Source organism: Equus przewalskii, chromosome 25, assembly GCF_037783145.1.
Source record: "Equus przewalskii isolate Varuska chromosome 25, EquPr2, whole genome shotgun sequence".
In the NCBI taxonomy this organism is placed as follows: Eukaryota; Metazoa; Chordata; class Mammalia; order Perissodactyla; family Equidae; genus Equus; species Equus przewalskii.
In genome coordinates this window covers 11,041,305-11,056,165 of record NC_091855.1, presented here as the reverse complement: position 1 = coordinate 11,056,165, position 14,861 = coordinate 11,041,305, and the positions used below count along the sequence as shown (strand labels likewise).

Below are 14,861 nucleotides of genomic sequence, written 5' to 3'. Positions count from 1 at the left end.
GTGACATTGTAGCTGAGTCTTTAATGATGAGTAACGTTTTGCCAGGTGAAGAAGAGATCTGAGGGCATTTGATGCAAAGGCAGCAGCATGGGAAAGTTGAGTCCCGAAAGGGCCTGGACCACCCAAGGACCTGAGGCATCTGGCAGCATGAGGCCAGGCAGGAAGGCAAGCCAAGGACAGACTGAAGGAATGTGCAATGGGTTTGTTGGAAAGGGCACTCCCAAGCCAGGCCTGGAAGAACAACTCAAGAGACAGGTAGAGACAGGGCTCTATGAGATGAGGTATGAGAATGTGCCCTAAAAAGGTACAAACTGCTATGTGGGCTATGGCCACAGGTGTCCACATAGCCAAAGAGTGTTCAGGAAGAACCCAGAGGCCTAGTCAGGTGTAACTGTTCATAGAGAGCTTCAAGGAGGACAAAGAGAGACCTAGGGAGCATCTGCTAGAAAGAAGAATGAGACCTATTCCAACCACACGAAGGGGGAAGAAATAAGGCCCCAAATAAACATGAAGATACGAAGCCATGCATAAATTAAATGCTTCTAAAAGCAGGAAGAGAACATCTACTCTAGAAAACTGAGATGCCAGGGCTTATCGGGAAGGGACTCTCTCATTGGGATTCCAGAACAGTAGCTCCCAAAGGGGCTGGGGGAGGGGTCAGTGTACATCTTACCTCCCGAGGGTTTTTCCCTTCCCACAATTCCCACTTTCTGTCCCCAAGCAATTTGGAATCAGGGGGCAAGGCTGCCAGCAGGGTGGCTCCCCCAAACACAACTTCCTCTCCAATTCCACACATGAGCATCCAGACTCAGTAAAGTGTATAAATGCGAGCAGCTCCCTTTTGTGAACTGCTGCAATCAGTCCAACCAGCCCGGCCTTCCTCATCCCTCAGGCACTACAGCAAGAGAAGAGCTCCAACCAACACCCCCTCTTTGCCCTGGACGCTGACCTTGGGCCTGGCACCGGACCCAGAAAAGTTAGGAAAGTAGATTTTCCAAGGCAGACCTTACAGCCTCACACAAGGTCAATTCTCCAAGGCAGGCAGCCAGCCCTTCAGATAGCAGGGCCTCACGCACTTCCCCTCACGGATCCCTATCCCACAGCGCCTCGGGCGGGGGCAGGGGGAGGGGGGGCCTCTCCACCCCACGCACCTGCCCCCACCCCAGCCCCCACCCCAGCTCGCTGCCTTCCCTTCTGAGGAGCCTCAATCAGGGAGGCCCAAGAAACTCATCCAACCAGTTCCCACGTGGGAGGAGAGGAGCTTTCTCCCTCAGCTGAGAGCTTATATGGACCAGCATGCAGACAGGAGGGGCAGCTGTCACCAAACCCCAGATTCTGGGGTGAGGGGTGCACATGGCATAGAGTGGCACACCCCAGGCAGCAGAGTCCCACTCCTGGAAAAGCAAGGCCTTGATTCAAGGTTGAGAGACAGTCACGTCCGGGTGGCAGTCTGCCCTTGACCTGAGCCCAGAACTCTGAAGTGGTGGGCACTGCCCCTGCCTGGCTGCGTCCATCAGGCACAAGACAGGGTGGGGTCGACTTCCTTTCACATCATCCACCTGCCACTACCTGATTTTATCGAAAATAACCACCCTCTGTGAATTCGGGGAAAAGGAAACTTTAGGAAGAAGTGGGAGATTAGCCCTGCTTTTCCCAACATGTGTGCGCTGGGCCCCTTCTTGAACCACCCAACTCTGAATGCTCAGCGATCAGATGACCCCCCTAGCAGAACCATTTGTGGTCACTTCCAAAAGGAGCATAGGATTGTCTTGCTCTTACCGAGCCACGACAGACAAACCCACCAGAAGAAGCCAGCGCGGCATAAAAAGGACCAGCCCTCCTACACCTGCACCTGCGTGATTCTCAGTTTCTGAACCTCCAAGGGAAAAACCCACCTTTTGCCCCAAAGCCTGTGGCTGGCCTGGTTCAGAGGGGACTTTGGCAAGACTTGAGGCCTGGAGTTGAGGGTCCTGGGCACACCCCACTCTCATCCCCTGGCCTGGCCCCAGCCAGGTACCTACCACTTTCCTCAAGAGGGCTCCCATCCCAGCACCGAGAGGGCGGCGTGGGGCCGGGGAGCGGCATCCTCCCCAGCACGGCGCCGCCGGCAGCCTAGCAGTTAACAGGCCCAGCGAGCAGAGCAGCGGGCTGCCACCAACAGCTTCGGGAATTAAAGCGCCCGCCGCCTCCTGCAGAACCTCTTCAATAAACGTCCTATTCAGAACCAGTTCCGCGTGTGGGTCATACTTTCTGCATTGCTTTCATTCCTGAATTCTGCGGGGCCCCTAACAGAGGAAATGCAGCTTCCCACCCCGATTCAGCAGGTCCCCTTAGGTGAGGACCCAGGCCACAGCCCCACGGGTGACTGCCACACTGCCCAGGACATGCAAATATCTCCAGCAATTAAGCACAGGGGACACGAACTGCAGGAAGTCAAATACTGAAGACACGAACAAAGCCAGATCTTTCACCAGCACAACAATACTCCATTTATGCGCTCCTCCCCCAGCCCAGGCCCTCAACGCCTGAGGATATTAACCCTTCGGCCCTTACAACAGCCAGGGGCAGAGGGGAGGGACATGGGGGGACTCAGATATTATTATCCCTGTTTTTACACATCAGGAAGTGAGGTACAAGTGGCTCCCGAGATGCCAGACTGGAATAATAGAAACTCACATTTCATTAGGGAGCACCAGGCATTGTGCTAATCACATCTGTATGTGATCTCCTCACAACAACCCAAGGATCCAGAGCCACTGACCCACTTACCCAGGGCTGCACAGCAAGGTGAGAGGGAAAGCCAGGGCTTGCGGGAACCCACGCTGCCTGCGTTCATCACCACTCTCCAGGACCAGCTCCACGGGGCCCAGGAGATGGAGCCAAAGATGGAAGGGAAAGGTACCATCCCTCAGCCCACCTCGTGGGAATGCCCTCAGGCACTTTTTGCCCTTTTACAAGCAACACTTCACTCAGAACAAGTTCCTACACTGCAGCACAACCTCAGAAAGAGGCCAAAATAGAGTCACTTGGGAATTCCTAACTCGTCCGTAGATGCCTCCAGAAACCGCTTATGTGACCACAGAAGATGACCCAGGACCAGAACACAGGCTACCCCGCCTCACCCACAGGCTCTCACCGTGCAATGTAGTGGGTACTAGCCTGCATGGTGGCAGCTCAGAGTCACAAGTATGGGAAACTAAGCAGTAAGTATCCTAAACTGTTTTCTGTGAGTGCTTTGTCCTCTTAATTACAGCCTCCTAAAGGTAAGGCCCAGATCTTCCTGGGGTTTTGTGCTCTTTTTCCCCCCAGGTCTTCTGGCACTCAATTCCCTACTCCCGATTTGGCAGCTGTGGAGACACATGCCAGAAGAAGTCTAAACACACAGGATGGATGGTATTTTCTGGGTTTTTATGAAGGGAGAGAAAGGCGCCCCCTGTGGAGGCACAGGAAAAGGTTTGGGAATGGGAAGCCAATCTATCTATTCACCTCTTCTCTGCTGCCCAGTCAGACCCAGCCCAGCTGAAAGCTGCAAAATCAGGGCTCAGATGACTTCCTGTCTGAAAAGAGGACTACTCAAACTCCTATTTATTGGCAGTATAAACCATATGCCAGGTTCTGGGGACACAGGAATGAATAAGACAAATCCTTGCTCTCATAGAGCTTACATTCCAGTGGGGAAGAAGGCCATAAAGGCAGACATATAGCTAATATAGTCCTGGAAAGTGATTAAGTGTTATGAGAAAGACAAAGCAGGGAAAAGAAAGTGGGACTGGGGGAGGGGGGCCCCATTAGGTAGGGCGCCCTGGGAAGGCTCTGAGGAGACGTCTCTTGAGCAGAGACTTGTATAAGCAGCAGCAGCCAGACATGCAGAGCTCTGGGGGAGGAGCCTTCCAACAATCTTTTCCTCTACCCCACCTCAGCCACCCACCCACACATCCGATATGCCCTAGACCTCATCATCACCAATAAGGGCAGACTCCCAAAATATCTTGCTTTTAAGCACCCCACTCTCTGCAACCGCTAAAGAGGAGCTCAGTATAAAAATTACAAACCACACAAGGAAACAAGCCATCACAAGGGAGCCAGAAGATGGAACAAAGTGATACTCCAAGAGCTGGAAATAAAAGTCTGCAAAAGACTTTGAAAAAATACTAAATGGAAATGAAATATATGATATTGAAATTTAAAACTCAATAGGTAGGTCAAGCAGGAAATTTACCATCACTAAAGAGAGAATTAGTGAAATGGGGAAAAACAAACTGAGGAAATTGTCCTGAATTCAGGGCAAAGAGATAAGATAGAAAATAGGAACATTAAGAGACACAGAGCTCCACAGATTTCCAAAAAAGAAAAAAGAACGGGGGAGTGGCAATTTTCAAAGATAGAATGTACATGAATTTTCCAGACCTGAAGATAGACATTCATCCTCAGTTTGAAGACACACACCAAGTTAAATTTAAAACAGGTCAACATTTTGGGCCCAGCTCCATGGCTGAGTGGTTAAAGTACCACACACTCTGCTTCAGCGGCCTGGGTTCATGAGTTTGGATCCTGGGCACAGATCTATTCCACTCACCATCCATGCTGTGGTGGAATCCCACATACAAAATAGAGGTCAAGTGGCACTGATGTTAGCTCAGGGTTAGTCTTCCTCAAGTAAAAAAAAGAGGAGGATTGGAAGCAGATGTTAGCTCAGGGCAAATCTTCCTCAGTAAAATAAAATAAATAAATAAATAAAACAAAATAAGCCCACATTTAACCACATCATACATAGTATAAATGCAGAACACCAAAGACAAAAAAGAATATATTAAAGGATTATAAGGAAATACCATGAACTATATGCCAATGAATTAGATAACTGAGATGAAATAGACAAATTCCTAGAAGGACACAAACCAATGAATGACTCAGGAAGAAACAGAAAATCTGAAGAGACCTGTTAACAAGTAAAGAGACTGAATTAATCATTTTAAAACTTCCAGTAAAGAAAAGCCCAGGACTAAATGGCTTCACTGGTGAATTCTATCAAACATTTAAAGAAGAATTAACACCAATTCTTTAAACTCTTCCAAAAAAATGGAAGAGGAAGGAACACTTCCCGACTCATCCTATGAGGCCGCATTACCCCCATATCAAGACCAAACAAGACATCACAAGAAAACTACAGTCCAATACCCCTTATAAATATACATGCAAAAATTCTCAACAAAATGCTAACAAATTGAATCCAGCAACATATAAAAAGAAGTATACCCTATGACCATGGGTATTTATCCCATGATAAAATTTATCCCATCATGGGGATTTATCCCAGAAATACAAGATTGAGTTAACATGGGAAAATCAGTTAATATAATCCTAGATAGTAATAAAATACAAAAACCACGTGATCATCTCAGTAGATCCAGAAAAAAACATTTGACAAAATCTAACACCCTTCCATCATAAAAACACCACATAAACTAGGAATAGAAGGGAACATCCCCAACCTCATAAAGAACACCTACAAAAAAATCCACAGGTACTTCACACTTAATGGAGAAAGACTAGATGCTTTTTGCCTAAGGTTAGGAACAAGACAAGGATATGCCTTCTTGACACTTCTATTCAACATTGTACTAGAGTTCTAGCCAAGGCAATCAGGCAAGAAAAAGAAATAAAAGACATCCAGAATAAAAAGGAAGAAGCAAAACTATCTCTACTCATATACAGAAAAATCCTAGAGAATCCACTACAAAAGTATTAGAACTAATAAAAGAGTTCAGCAAGATGGAAGAATACACGAGGATCAGTTCTATTCTTGTACACTAGCAATGAACAATCCAAGAATGAAATTAAGAAACAAAACAATCTGATTTATAATAGTAGCAAAACGTATAAAACAGTTTGAAACATATTTAACAAAAGAAGTGCAAGACTTATATACGGAAAGCCACAAAATGCTGTTGAAAGAAATTAAAGACAACCTGAATAAATGGAAAGACATCTCACGTTCATGGATCAGAATACTTAACATTCTTAAGTTGGCAGTACTCACCAAATTGATCTATAGACTCAATCCAATCTCTATCAAAATTCCAGCTGGGATTTTTGTAGAAATTCACAGGCTGATTCTAAAATTCATACAGAAAATCAAAGAACTCAGAATAGCCAAAACTATCTTGAAAAAAAACAAAGTTGGAAGACTCACAGCTCCAAGTTCAAAACTGACTACAAAGCTATAATTATCAAGACTGTGCTGTACTAGTATAAAGATACACATATAGATTAACGGAATAGAATTGAGAGTACAGAAATAAAACCTCACATATACAGTCAACTGATTTCCACCAAGTGTACCAAGACAATTCCACAGGGAAAGAATAGTCTTTTCAACAAATGGTGCTAGGACAACTGGATAGTCACATGCAAAAGAATGAATTTGGACATCTAGTTCACACCAGACACAAAAATTAAGTCAAAATGAATCACAGACCTAAATGTAAGAGCTAAAACTACAAAACTCTTCGAAGAAAATATAAGAGTAAATCTTTATGAACTTCACTGAGCAACACAACACCAAAAGCACAAGCAACAATTGGACTTCATCAAAATTAAAAACTTCTGTTTCAAAGGATACTAACAAGAAAATGAAAAGACAAATCACAGAATGGGAGAAAATATTTGTAAATCAGACATTTGATAATGGACTTGTATCCAGAATATGTAAAGAATCATTACAACTCAACAGTAAAGAAACAAATAACCCTATTTAAAACTTGGCAAAAGAGAGGCCTGCCCAGTGGCGTAGTGGTTAAGTTTGCGCACTCCACTTTGGCAGCCCAGGGGTTGCCAGTTCGGATCCTGGGCACAGACCTAGCACCACTCATCAAGCCATGCTGTGGCAGGTGTCCCACATATAAAGTAGAGGAAGATGGGCACGGATGTTAGCTCAGGGCCAATCTTCCTCAGCAAAAGGAGGATTGGTGGCAGATGTTAGCTCAGGGCTAATATTCCTCAAAAAACCTAAATAAATAAATAAAATAATAAAATAAACATGGACAAAGATTTGAATAGACATTTCTCCAAAGAAGATATGCAAATGGCCAAGGAGCACATGAAAAGATGCTCAACATCATTAGTCATTAAGGAAATGCAAATCAAAACCATAATTGATACCAGTTCATACCCACTAGGATGGCTAAAATCAAAATAATGTTCAATAACAAGTGTTGGTAAGGATGTGGAAAAATTAGAACCCTGTGCACTGCTGGTAAAATGTATGTAAAATAGTACAGCCTATTTGGAAAATAATTTAGCAATTCCTCAAAAAGTTAAACAGAGTTACCATATGACTTCACAATTCTACTCCTGCTAAATTCCTATTAAGTGAACTGAAAACACATGTCCACACAAAAAACTGTACACAACTGTTCATAGCAGCATTATTCATAATAGTCAAAAAGTGGAAACAGCTCAAATGTCCTGCAACTGATGAATGGATAAACAAAACGTAGTATACCCATACAATGGAATATTATTTGGCAATAAAAAAAAGAATGAAGAACTAATAATGTGACACAACATGGATGATCCTTGAAAACACTATGCTAGGTGAAAGAAGCTAGTCATAACAGACTACATATTGTATAAACTCATTTATGTGAAATATCCAAAATAGTTAAATCCATAGAGATAGAAAATAGGTTAGTGGTTACCTGGGGATGGGGGATATGGGAAATGACTGCTAAGGGGTACAGGGTTTCTTTTGGTGGTGATAAAAATGTTTGAAGATTAGATAGTGATGGTGGTTGCACAACTCCGTGAATATACTAAACACCACTTTACATGGGTGAATTTTTTTTTTCCTTTTTCTCCCCAAAGCCCCCCAGTATATAAGTGTATATTCTTAGTTGTGGGTCCTTCTAGTTGTGGCATGTGGGACGCCACCTCAGCATGGCTCGATGAGCAGTGCCATGTCCGCGCCCAGGATTCGAACCAATGAAACACTGGGCCGCCTGCAGCGGAGCGTGCAAACTTAACCACTCGGCCACGGGGCCAGCCCCTACATGGGTGAATTTTAAGACATGTGAAATATATTTCAATAAAATTATCAATCATCAATCAACCAAATTTTAAAAGTAACAAGTCAGCAGGAAAACTATAGACTTCAATAACTAGTACAGGAAAAATTGGCTATTCTTCTGGAAAAAATAAAATCAGTTCCACCTTACACGGTTGAGTGGTTCTCAACCCTGGCTGGACATGAAAGTCACCTGGGGCATTTCATAACCATGCCTGAACCCCACCCCAAGAAACTGTAATTTTATTGGTCTGATCTGAGGTGAGGCTCAGACATCAGTCCCCATTTTTAAAGCTTCTCGTGAGGCTTTAATGTGTAGCCAGGGTTGAGAACTACTGTCATATAAAGAAGATGCATTCCAGGTAAACTTAAAACATAAGTGTGGGAAGCAAAACTTCAGTTTAAAAGAACATATATATTTACATAAAATCAGAGTAAGAAACATTTTCTTGAACACAGAAAGTACAACAAAAGATTGTAAATCTGACATTAAAATTAAAACTTCCAGGGCCAGCCCTGTGGCTGAGTGGTTAAGTTCTCATGCTCCGCTTCGGCAGCCCAGGGTTTCACTGGTTCGGATCCTGGGCGCGGACACGGCACCGCTCGTCAAGCCATGCTGAGGCGGCATCCCACATGCCACAACTAGAAGGACCCACAACTAAAAATGCACAACTATGTACCGGGGGGCTTTGGGAGAAAAAGGAAAAATAAAATCTTTAAAAAATAATCATTAAAACTTCCCTATGAAAAATGACATTATTAATAAAGTTAAGACAATCCAGAGCTATATGTAATGAATAGAACCTACAAAAGATTATTTAACATATTTTTTTAATTTCTAAAAATCAACAAGAAAAAGACAATGGCAATTAAAACTGAAAAAGTACACAAGAACCTCTAACACATGGCAGAGAGGCTGAGCTCGGGACAGAGGTGAGAGGCTTTTACTGTACTCCATTTCGGGGTTTGAATCAAGTGGATGGATTACCTAGTGAAAAAAACCCCTTTTTTAATGTAAAGGGCAGAGACTCACAGAATAATCAACATGACTGGCCAATAAACATGGAAAGTGCTCATCTCCACCTGTAATCAACGTGCTAATTTCAAAACCCAATTTATAAAATAATTTAAAAATACCATTTCATATCTACCAGATTGAAAGACACAATCCAACCATTGGTGAAATACGAGCTCCCGTATTTCTGGTAAGAATATAAAACTGGTTACAAATCATTTGAGGGATTTATTTGGCAGTATCTTGAAAAGCACAACTTACAAGAAGCTTGGCACGTGGATGTTCAATACAGTGTTATTTATAGTGGTGAGAAAATGGAATAACCTAAATGCCCATCAGTCAGGGTACTGTGATATAATTATACAATAGACACCATAAAACAGTTCAATGAATAAACTAGATTTGAACGTATCAACACAAATAAAACTAGACAACAATGTTGGATTAAAAATGCAAGTTCAAGAAGAACACATTCAACATGATATATGTCAATTAAAACAACATGATATTATAAATTACAGATTACAGTAAAAAATATAAAAATATGCACAGGAATGATAAACAACATACTCAGGAGAATGTTACTACTGGGGAGGGAGGGAAGAGAAAAGGATTAGGGAGAAAAACAAAGGAAGCTTCAGTTGTACCTCTAACATTCTGTCTCTATAATAAATGAGAAGTAGATATGATAAAATCATCACTTGCCAGATCTGGACAGTGGGAACACGGGGACTGGGGTTCCTATGCAGGGGCGGCCCCACCGCCCTGGAGACCGACTGGAACAACCAGCACCAAGACTGCACAGCACAGCATCTTCCAGCAGCATCCAGAACCAAAACAAAGGAACAAAGCTCCTGATGGAAACAGGCCTGGAATTTTTTTAACTGCAGCTCCTCCCTGTCATTTTCTGGCCTCAGAAAGTGCTGTGTGGCACCCAGGTAGGTGATTAAAACGTAAATATATCGAAAGCATTCTTGTTTCCACTGAAGCAAGTGCTCTGTGGGTAACTGGCAGTCTGCTTGGGTAGAGCTGAATTAAGTTTGGGCCCATCCTGGCTCTGCTGTAACACAGTAAAACCTTGACTAGCTGGACCCCCTGCCCAGAGAGCTGTCCAAAAAGTTACATTTTCGAGAGAAGTGCCGAGCTTCGAGTTTTTCCAAGCAGTCTGGGGTAGAGCTAAGAGCATGCACTCCGGAGTCGTTCAGAATTTCAAACCTCATTGCTGCCAAGTCTTCACCAAGTGATCCTGGACAAGTCACCAACCTAGTGCAGACTCAGTTTCCTTCTCTAAGGTGGAGATAACACCACTCATCTTGTCTTGTTGAGAGCATTAGTGATATTACCACCTAAGTATCAACACTTAAAAATTTGTTAATCTGATCGGGAATCTTTTAAAAACATGTTAAACACTTCCTTCTTGCCTTCCTAAACAGTCAAGGGAATATAACCTTTTCTTGATGACTCAGGGTCACAATTACCAGCAAAGCATCAATTATCAAAATGATGATCTCCACATGGGCCAAGGTGTGTCAGGCCATCCCCCGAAATAAATGACAGCCAGCTCTTACACCAATACCAGCTTTACACGATGTTTAGATCTCCACCCATCTGTCAACTCTCAGTGCACTGTGGTCATTTCTCCTCTCCATGCCAGTCTCTTTACACTCTTCCCTTTGCTGCTTCCTTTCGGTTGGGGGCTTGGAAATGGGATGACAAAGCTTATATATAAAAGCTAAACAGGGCCTGAGGAGGCTAGTGTGAAAAAAATGTAGGAACTTGAGTCCTGGCTAATGTGAGGCCTTCTTTGCTCCATAGAGAGAAGCAAGGCTGCGGGTGACCAAGTCCTGAATAGGGCAGGAGAGGTGTTATGGAATATTATGTGGGACACATTATGGGACGAACTATATTTGAGACTATAAGCACACCCTACTGTCCACTTTGGGCCCAACTTGCATGGTGGCAAACTCTGCAGTAGGCCTGGGAGCACTGGTCCCAAAGACCCCAGGCATCCTTTTGCTTTTCCAGGCTGCAGGAAGACAGGGCTGCCTAGCCCTCTGCCAGTGCAGCTGACCACAGGTTAACTTCTCAGTATCTTATAACCTAGACACTTTCAGGCAGGAATAGAACATTTGTGAAGAGGGTGAAAATTTCTTTAATTCCTAAGGTTTCATCACACAATAGGGCTTTACTCATGCAACAAACATTTTTTCGCATGCAGCAAGCACTGGAGATGTAGAAATGCAGAGGGCAGATAGAGGCTGCAAGAACACTGGTTCCCTTCTCCTTTCAATAAACATTTGCCACCTATTGCTCAAGAACCTCTGAGAGTGACACATACACACAGAGTCTTGCAGCCTGGGGAGTAAAGGATATGAGTTTTTAAGAGCTTCCAGTATGTATAGAACCCATCTCTCCTCTCAGGATCCTGTTGCCACAGTAAAACAGACTTCACTCCTCACTGCTCTTGCCTCCCTCCCTGCCTTCTCAACCAGACTCCCGCAGCAATCAAAGTGACTTCAAGGACCCTCAAACTGCGCTTCCCAAAGGCTGCACGGACAGCCACCACTGTACCCATTGGAACCTTGTTCTGGTCCTGTGTTCAGCCCTAGAGTCTGCTCACCATGAAACAGTTTGAATGCTTAACAATCTATTCTCTGAGCTTAAACAAGGCTGCCTCCCCAAAAGCCAGCCAAGAGAACTGTAAATAGCCCCACTCTCCCTTTGCTTGCATTGCCAGAGGGCAACAGCCCACCAGGGCTGGGCTTGCCCCCACCCCATGGCCTTCTTCCCCCTAACTCCATGGGACAAAAGCTGGAGCAGATGAGATCACCAGGCCCCAGTTATTCTCAGGATGGGACCCCAGTGCAAGCCCATCACGCCCAGTTGGTGACACTCTCTACTGTTCTGGATGCTATGTGGGAACAACGATGAGTCAAGCAGAGATCCTGCCTTCAGAGAGCTTCTGATCAAAATAAGAAGAGAGACCCAGTTAATAAGGCCAGCCTTTACCCCAGACAGCTAACACCAGAGGGGCTGCCAGTGTCTCTAAATGCACCTGCCTAGGATCACAGGTTAGTTGACCTGCCCAGTTTCTTTCTCCTCTGACTTGAGGTCGCCCCACATCACAAACATGCCCCAGCTCTTCAGAGCCCTATTTGCCACTTCCTCTGAGGCCAGATTATATCTAGCTTTACTGGGTCTCCAGGCACCAACAGGCAGGCCTGGAAAGTGCCTTCACCACAGGGCCTGCCTGGCTGTCCTGCATGTGCAGCGGGGCCCTCAGGGGGAGTGGTCTGGCTGATGACCACTTCCCTGGGCCTCACCCTCCACTGCCCATCCCTGCTTCCTGAGCCAGGGCAGGGTCCCCAGGAAACCACTCACCACAGCTTTTGACAGCAGTCTTTCAGATCAGGCCCCTCCCTTTGAGGTCTGTGGTTCCAGCTGAGAGGGGAAGAGACTCCTAGATTGGCTGGTGGAAGCAGCGCAGAGCTGAGCAGTCCAAGTCCAGCCAGACCCGGAGATCTCTTAGTGTCTGTGCATTCTACTACTCTAAATTCTGGTCCACTGCAGCTTCTTCCAGGGCTGCCTCTGAGCCTCCATCAGAATCCTCTCACCACCTCTGCAGGCCTCCTAGAACACCTCCACTCACCATCTGCCCAGCTCTCTCGAGCCCCTCCCTCATTTTCCCCACCTCTTCATCCCCCTTGGGAGCATAACTTCTCTACAGGACACTGGGGGAGGGGCGGAGAGCCTTCCAGCTGTGAGGCAGAGTGGAGAGGCCAGGGATGAAGGTGTGATTCATCAGGGCTGGTTAAGAAGCAGGGGGAATTCCAGAGCAAGGGAGGGTCAAGGCTGCCCCCAGCTCACCCTGTCCCCCCCAGGGGAAGCAGCACACACCTGGGCGCCCTGCATCCTCAACCATCAGAAATCTGGGGTAGGAGAGAAAGTCTTACTAACTAGAAAGTCTGCATGAACCAGAGTTTCTATTTTCATCTCCCTCTAATTCTCCACTCCTGCCTAATGAAATGAAAAGCTTTCATCTAGAGTCCTTAGCAAAGCCATTAAATATCTTGAGGCACCCCTGCAGAACTTGGTTAGAGAAACAATAAAAGAGGATCATTTATTGAACATCTCTGTGGGCTTTGCTAAGCACTTAATATATGTTATCTCATTGTTCATTCTCACAATACCATATGTGGTAGGTATGATGACTAACTCCATTTTACAGGTGAGAAACACAGGCTCAAAGGAGTTGAGCACCACAGGGTTAGCAAGCTGTCAGGCTGGGATCTGAACCCAGGTGCGTCCAACTGCAAACCCAGCTCCTCAAGGCCACAGTGTGTTGCTTGAACTGTGTTTCAAGAAAGGGATATCAGAGATGAAGGGAAATACCTCCTCCAGGCATGACCTCAATGGTCCTTTCCTGGAGACACTTCCCAGGCCACCCCATCTAAACGCCATCTCACCCCTTCTAAGACAATTCACATCCACCTTCCCCATCATATTTTTCTGCTTATGACTAACATGTTTTCTATTCCAATTATCCGTCTTGCTTATTGTCCACTTCCCCACTAGAAGTCAGCTCCATGAGGTCCATGATGGCTATATATTTTGCATATGCTGTGCCCCTGCATCTGGCCAGCTCTATTCATATACAGTAAGTGCCAAATAAATAACTGTTGAATGAATGAATGAATACTTTAAAATAGAACTAAGAGGCAAGTGTGTAGGAAGAAAACAAAGATGATCCATCCATTCAGGGGAAGCAAGAAGAGATAAGAAAAGTCAGTGAGAGAATCTGGCCGGGGCAAGTCGGGGGCCTCTGGAAATGAGGATCCTTCCTGCTGGCAGTAGTGATTTCCAGCTTCCAGGTCCCAGCTTGAGGGCTCCTGCCAGGGAAGCAGGGCGGGCTTACAGCCCTGGGACAAAGGCCTTTGGACACGCAGCTGGCCAGAGAGGCGGGACAGAGCCGGAGCAGCGGCCTGGGATGGGGGAGGGAGACAAATGAGGAGCTGAAGACAGTCCTCAGTGCAGCTGCAAAAGCAACACCCTCCCAACACCAGAGTGCCCTCAATCTCCAACACAACAGAGAATGGCTCTCGATAGCTTCACAATCAACTCTCCAAGGTCAGCGCCAGAGCTTTCACAAGGGTCTGAGAGGGCAGGTGGAGGTGAAGGGGCAAGCCACACATCTGGAACACAGTCCCTTCTCCCCTCAGCCCTGGTCATCCCTCACACCACGGCCTTTGGCCTCCCCCAGTGTAAACACAGTGACCCTGGGATAGCTGGGGATTTGGTAAGGCAAATGTTTACTCAGGAGCTGAGATATTACAGGCCAGGGGTGTAGACTTCCACCATTGGCTCCTGGTATCTATTATGTCCTTATGGCACACGTGGGACATATCCAGTAAATCGTAAAGCTCTTGAGAGCCACTCTCAGCCACAGTGAGCCCTTTATTTTGTCTAAGAGTTTATGGAGCACTTTCCCCACAGTCCTTAACCACAGCCTCTATGAGAAAGGGCAGGCAAGTACTCCACTTTACTTCGAGAGGAAACTGAATCAGAAAAGATCCGTGACTTGCCCAGGTGATTAGGGGAAAAGCATGGATTAGACAGAGCCAGGAAGTCTGAGTTCTGGTCCCTATTTGGCCTACGGGGACCAAGCTCAATCCCCTCACATCTCGGGCTCTGCTGCCTTCATGTGTAAAAGGAGTAGGCTAATCTCAGGTGCCTTCCAGCCCAGCGACTCTATCAACCTTTGAGGCCATGCAGCAGAGCCAG

The 14,861-nt window shown here is 45.6% G+C and overlaps 1 protein-coding gene across 15 annotated transcripts in view; it reads right to left on the bottom strand.

Moving 5' to 3' along the window:
- The window catches only part of PLEKHG3 (pleckstrin homology and RhoGEF domain containing G3), a 62,215-nt gene that overhangs the window by 23,903 nt on the left and 23,451 nt on the right, over nucleotides 1-14,861 (bottom strand). For 3 of the 15 annotated variants that reach the window (XM_070593728.1, XM_070593733.1, XM_070593737.1), the window contains exon 1: nucleotides 2,022-2,172. The exons of 10 other annotated variants lie outside the window; for them this stretch is intronic. In XM_070593728.1, coding sequence (XP_070449829.1) covers nucleotides 2,022-2,045 — 24 coding nt within the window. In that variant the 5' untranslated portion in view covers nucleotides 2,046-2,172. Of the gene's footprint in view, nucleotides 1-2,021; nucleotides 2,410-14,861 lie in introns of those variants that run through there. 2 more of the 15 variants (XM_070593729.1, XM_070593736.1) reach the window with 2 other exon arrangements.